The 6,000-nt window shown below is 39.2% G+C and overlaps 1 protein-coding gene across 1 annotated transcript in view; it reads right to left on the bottom strand.

Moving 5' to 3' along the window:
* Window positions 1-582: 582 nt before the first annotated feature.
* HGFAC (HGF activator) overlaps window positions 583-6,000 on the bottom strand; it is a 41,777-nt gene continuing 36,359 nt past the window's right edge. The window contains exons 12-14 of the mRNA XM_074903743.1: window positions 4,448-4,588; window positions 3,241-3,389; window positions 583-772 (exon numbers count right to left, since the gene is read on the bottom strand). Of these exons, the coding sequence (XP_074759844.1) occupies window positions 602-772; window positions 3,241-3,389; window positions 4,448-4,588 (461 nt within the window). The 3' untranslated portion in view covers window positions 583-601. The remainder of the gene's footprint in view (window positions 773-3,240; window positions 3,390-4,447; window positions 4,589-6,000) is intronic.

The following is a 6,000-nucleotide window of genomic DNA, read 5'->3' as shown; positions in this document are numbered from 1 at the left end:
TGTGTCAGTGGAACATGAAAAAATGCTTACATGTTTGACTGAATCAAAATCTAAACTCTCTGGTTTTTTTCCCCAGAACGGGTTTGTTGAAGTTAATTGAGGAGCAGCTTCACCTACGTTGCTCTGTTGGTGTCTCTCGACCTGAAACTCAAGAGATCACTTGTTGGGGGGAGGGTATTTAATTTTTGGTGCTCCTCCTGTTAATTTTTTTATCTCTTTTACAATACAAGGACAATGTTGTAATGGGTTGGTTTGGGTGATGACAGCTCCACCAGAAACTGCACAAACACATTAAAATCACTTTTTATGTAAGCCACCAAGTAGACAAACAGTTGTATACTTCGGTGCACTGTCTCGATGTGTTTGTTTTATTAAGTCAAATAAAGACAGTCTTGTATACTGAGCAATCCAGAGCCCTAAAATTCTAGATCAAGGATGCTGACATCAGATGGAGTAGGCCTTTTGGCCTGGTGGTCTGGTTTGGAATTGCTAAGAATTACTATGACAGTTTTCATACTAGCATATAGTAAAATGTTTATGCCTTTTTAATGAAACCAAAAGACTCCTGAACCCTGCTTCAAATGTTAGCATATTTAACTGTTCAACTAGTTTTTCGGGGGGCTATTTTCTCATTAATCCAGTTTACATAGTTCATCACTCGTGTATATACTCCAGGTCTGTTGACTCTGCCACAGCCATCTCCCCAGCTGATAACTCCATAGAGGTAAGAGATTTCATTTTTCTCACAAGCCAGAGGTCCACCAGAATCTCCCTGTGTTAAAAGTAAGCAAAGATTATCTAACTTGATAGAAAGCAGTCAGAAAAAAAAAAAAAAAGATTAGTTTGGGAAAGTCCTAAAGTAAGAATGTTTGCATGGGAGATTTAAACTAAAAAAAAAAAAAAAATAATAATATGGAAGCAGCGGTTTACTGAAGTTTGACTATAAAAAGTGGGTTTAGTCATGCTCACCTCTAATATAATGCTGGGGGGTTTTCGTTTAAAAATCTGAAATTCTCTTAGATTTAGATACCTACTAACGAGCACAGTTGATTTGGGTCACTTTCAATGGGAGTAAGCAAGTCTGAGGCATATGCTATGTTGTAATATGGGCACTGCATGGATGGATTACATAAGGCAGAGAATATTTGGAGAGTTTCTCAATGCAGTTTATTGCAACTGTCAGAGATCATGAAAGTTTTCAAAGAAAGGTGTTGCATACATACACACTTTTCCATGTGACTGTGGGATGCTATAATTTTACGTGGCATGTGGTCTTTTTGCATCTGTTGAATTTGATGCTACTGAGATTTACCTTGTCATTAAAACCATAAACCAAAAATAAGACCAAAATAATGTTTGATGACACACTACAGCAAGGAGGCATTTGGAACCCTTAGTTAAAAGCTTGCAAGCATTCTGGAGAGGGGCTTTTTTAATTATTACTCTTAGATTGACTTTCTACAGAAACGAAAAAGTTAGAAATTAAAAATGTGACTTAGTGAACAGTACTGGTGAAAGGAGCCACCACTCCAGTTATCTAATACTAAGGAGAAATATATTTTTTTTCCTACCTAAAAAGAAAATCTCTCAAGAGCAAAGTAGGTAGAAAAATTGTGTTGCCTTTATACTGGGAGATTTCTGTGATAAATGAGGGACATCAAATGAAGACTTGCATCTGAGGTCAGTTTACTTCCAGAACCTTGCTTATTTCTCTACAGCTCATCTCACTGATTGCAATTTTGGTATCAACGCACTGATTTTAAAAAAATCCAAGAAAATCTTAAAAAAAATAATCAAGCAGAACACATTATCTGCTTGGCATTTCTTGGTCTTGAAATATTTTTATACATAACAGATGGTTTATATTTTAATTTCCTAAGCATATATTAAGAAAATTCAGAGGTCAGCTACATTTGTTGTGACATTAAGAGGCCTACATTATTTCTCCTTAGAACACACTACAAGTCTTCCAACAGGAAAAAAAATTAATTATTGATTCACTAATAATGATTTCATGCCATGAGCACTGTTCTTCAGCAACATCTGTGACTCTAAATCAAAGTTTCTCAGACTTTGCAACTCTCTCCAGACCACTTGTCTTTGTGCAGCTCCTCTCCCCTTCCCCCTGCTTTCTTCTTTCTCCTTCTTATTCTGATCAACTTTGTTTTTCCTGGGTAGGGAACAAGAACCAGTTATAATGCTGCATCTTGTATTTGTACTTCTTGGATAAGACAAGGAAAACTGAGCAAGCAAGGTAGTTTCTAGTTCTCTGGCTAGCACTAACACTTGTAGCCAATAACTACAATCAGTTCTCAGCCCTGGCCTGGAAACCTTGAGCCACCTCTTGCTGCTGCCATCTCACTCTTGACACCTTTCTCTGGACACTTTTATGATCTCTGCAGGGGTTCCAGCACACAGTATACACAATATTCTTTTCTTTATTTAATCTCACTAAGCCAGCTATTAGCTATATGCTGTCTGTTCCCATAGGTATGCTACTAGAGCATAACCTTCCCCCTTCAAAATGAACTGAAGACAAAATCTGAAGGTTTATGTAAGAAGTAATCTGATTCTTCATTTAAAAAATACTCTCATCTATCACTACAGCAATTCTGTATCCTTATTCAGAGCCAAGGAGCAACATAATTCAAGAAGACATGCAAAGTTTTAAGAGCATGAGGTCATTCCATGAAGGACTGAAATCATCAAACACAGTTCCCAATTGACTGATACTCTACACCATTAAATCCCACCCATTATAGTAACCTCAGCTCCTTCCTCCACCAAACATCACCACTGTTCCCCACCTCCTAGCCAGGTATGCTTTTTCCATTCAGGCAAGAGACAGCAGCTCGGGGATTTGGCTCCACGCAGGTACGTGCTGGTTGGCCTGCCAGCACATCTCTGCCAGCTGGCCAGCAAACCATTGCCATCACACTGCAAGCTCAGCCAGGAACTAAAGCAACTCACCCTCCCGTGCATAGCCACTGCCTTTCATGAAGGTAGGAGGAATATAATATCCTGGAGGTTTTTTGCCCTTCGGTAGAACTTAATTGACATTGAACAGGTTAAAAAATGAAGGTGGAAGCAAACAGTGCAGTCACCTAAGTTTCTTTACTTTGGGAATGTTTCTTTTCTTTAGGAACACTGTTATGTCAAAAGTAAGTACTGTAACACTGCAACATTTCTGGCAATAATATACATTTATATTCTCTGCCTAGAGATGAATCACAACATTACCTGACAAGCATCAGATTTGCTATCGAAGTAGCCAGCACAGAACATATTTTCAGTGATTTCTGTTCCATAAATTTCAGGGCTTCTGCACTTCTCTTCAGGAATAATTGGAATCAGTGTTTCTTGCAGGACAGATGAATAGCCAGATATATCTTTAAAAAATTTCCAGAGAGGAAAAGAAAGTAATTTTTATAGAGCGTGAAGAGCATAACATGGAAACACAATGCACAATGTTGCATATAAACACTTAACACTTTTTAGTCATATTCATGTTGTGGATCTCTTTAAAAGATAATAATTTTTCTAGTGATCAGATCACATTCTGCTCCTCCAGTCAGAATCCATGTGCTTTAAAATAGAAGTATGCCCTGTCCAGACATTAATCCACTTTGGGTTCTCTCATTTCTAGAGACTCAGGAACAGTCCCTCATCACTCCTGTCCTCTAGTCTTTCCAGGTGTGATATTAAATCATCAGTTTATCAAAGGCTCCATTACCTCTTTTTGCCTTTAGACTACACATTTAAACCAGGACAACATTTGCTCATACTAAATCTCTTACCAAAATGAAGCAGCCAACTCCCCCATCCCTCTCACATATTTACACAGGTCTCTCATATCTCCACATCAAAGCAGCATGGCCAAGCCTCATAATCCTGAAATTTATCATCTGAAAGGTGGAAAAATCCATTCCATCCTTTCTCAAGCTGGATGTAAGCACTTCTTACCCCAAAGCCTATCTGGCCCTCTGCTGTAGATGTTTCCAAAGCTTCTTGCTGATGAAGGTAAAGACCTCCTCCGTCACAGACTAGTAAATTGATTGTCTTTGGTTTGCATTCTTTGATATCTAGCTTGAGAAACCAGGGGTAGGATTCACTCAACTAAAGTGTCAAGTTGTTGGCACCTATAACTTAACTACTTGCTCCACTCCCAGTCCACAGAGATCTAGCTAGCTCATAGCTCATCCCGTCCTAAAATAGATGCAAACATTTGGTCAAGGGAACCACACTCCGAATTCCAAGGACTATAAAGGAAGTTCAGGATTACTATTTTAGAACTAAATGTTGTAAGCATCTAAAGGCAGGTAAAAATAATCCCATCAGAAGTCCTCTGGAAAATATTTTACCAAACTATCAGTTGTATAACATATACTTGAACATTATGTTTTCATTACCAGCAGTTTTTTTCTACTGATACCCTCATTTTACTCACTCTCATGCCTGTGGCCCCATCCAGAAATCTGACATTTGAAATGATCAGGGAAAACAGTGTCACTTTCCGGCAAGCAGATGGGCTGAACAAACTGGGATTTGACGGCACAACGTTGGCCATTCTTCTTCAGCTTAATCAAAGCTGTAGAACAGAAAATATAGGAGGAATAAAGTGACTGTTCCCTTTCTTTAATGGGATTGGCAGCAATGGGTCTCAGATACAACTTTAATTATCCCCTAAGCCTCTCTTAATTAAGATATTTCAATCAAAGACAGACAGACTCATCTCAACAGCAACTGATTTCAGAGCAAATTGAAGGCTGAAACATTCAGCTATTCCCCTTGTGGGAATATTTATATGCTGTGCTCACTGAGCAGATTTTGCTTCACTGCCTTTGTAGAGAAGGGGGAAGATAGAAAATACATATGTCTCCTCCCACCTTAAAGTTAAATAACATATCCACAACTTTCAGATTAAATAAGCGGGATGTGCAAGTGCTCACTGCTTCTGAAGGTCTGGCCACCTGCCTAATTCCAATTTTATTTAAAAAATTAATTACTGCAAGAGCTGGTGTATTTCATGCTCTGTTATCACTGAGTTCAACAAAATTCAAGATCTTGAAAATTAAGGAATAAAAAAACCCCGAGGTATTTCAAAACCAAGCTTCTGAAAGCTACAAAGAATTACAAAACCTACACAACCTTTACTATCTCCTCATGGGGTTGAAAACAGTGTAAATACAGAAAATGTAAGTATGAGCTTGATGCTGAGATGTCAAAAGTAGCAGAAATGTTGGTTCCTCTGTAGCAAATCCCCTATGTTTGACTGTAGAGCAAGAGAGGGGGCTTTGTGCTTGGTGTAACAAGGGCAGGCAGCATGCTGGGTTTGAGCACACTACTCCAAGAGGACAGAGCTGAGGTAATGTGGACACGCCTGTTAACACTTCACGTCATGCCTTTTGGAAGCTCCAGGTTTTCTGAGCACAGTTGTGTGAAAAGCAAGAGATCCCACTAGATAGTCTTATTTCTCTGCTGACTACATTTTTTGGCCTTTGTGGAACATGTAAAGAGTATCTCACAGGCTGAGAAGCCCACACAAACCATGCTCTAACACAGCAGCTTGCTCTTCCTTGCCTTCCTCGTCTTCCCGACCAACTCTTCCTGTTTCTGAATCCCCCAAACTTCCCAACAAACACTCATGTGGTAGTTTGTTTCCTTTAGAAAAGTGTTTTCAGCAGGAAATAATTCTTCTGCTGCATCAGTAGAAATCACTGACAGGGCAGAACATGCCCCCACATCTTTTCCCCACTAGCTTCTGCCCGCTTGCTTGTTTTAAGCACTCCATGTTCAGCTGACCCTAGATTTGGACACTGCACATTGGTGAGGCATCTCATATCTCAGTGTAATTCCAAAAGTTGGATCTCAAAGTGTCAATGGTGGTTTACACCAGGATATTTCAGAGCAGAGTAATTCCTCAAATCCAATTTACCTCCTGGTACACTCTGACAGAGATCCCACCAACACAGAATCTGAAAGCTTTTTGCTACAGAGTGG

The sequence above is a fragment of the Athene noctua genome, chromosome 4 (assembly GCF_965140245.1).
Source record: "Athene noctua chromosome 4, bAthNoc1.hap1.1, whole genome shotgun sequence".
In the NCBI taxonomy this organism is placed as follows: domain Eukaryota; kingdom Metazoa; phylum Chordata; class Aves; order Strigiformes; family Strigidae; genus Athene; species Athene noctua.
This window is presented reverse-complemented; position numbering and strand designations above follow the sequence as displayed.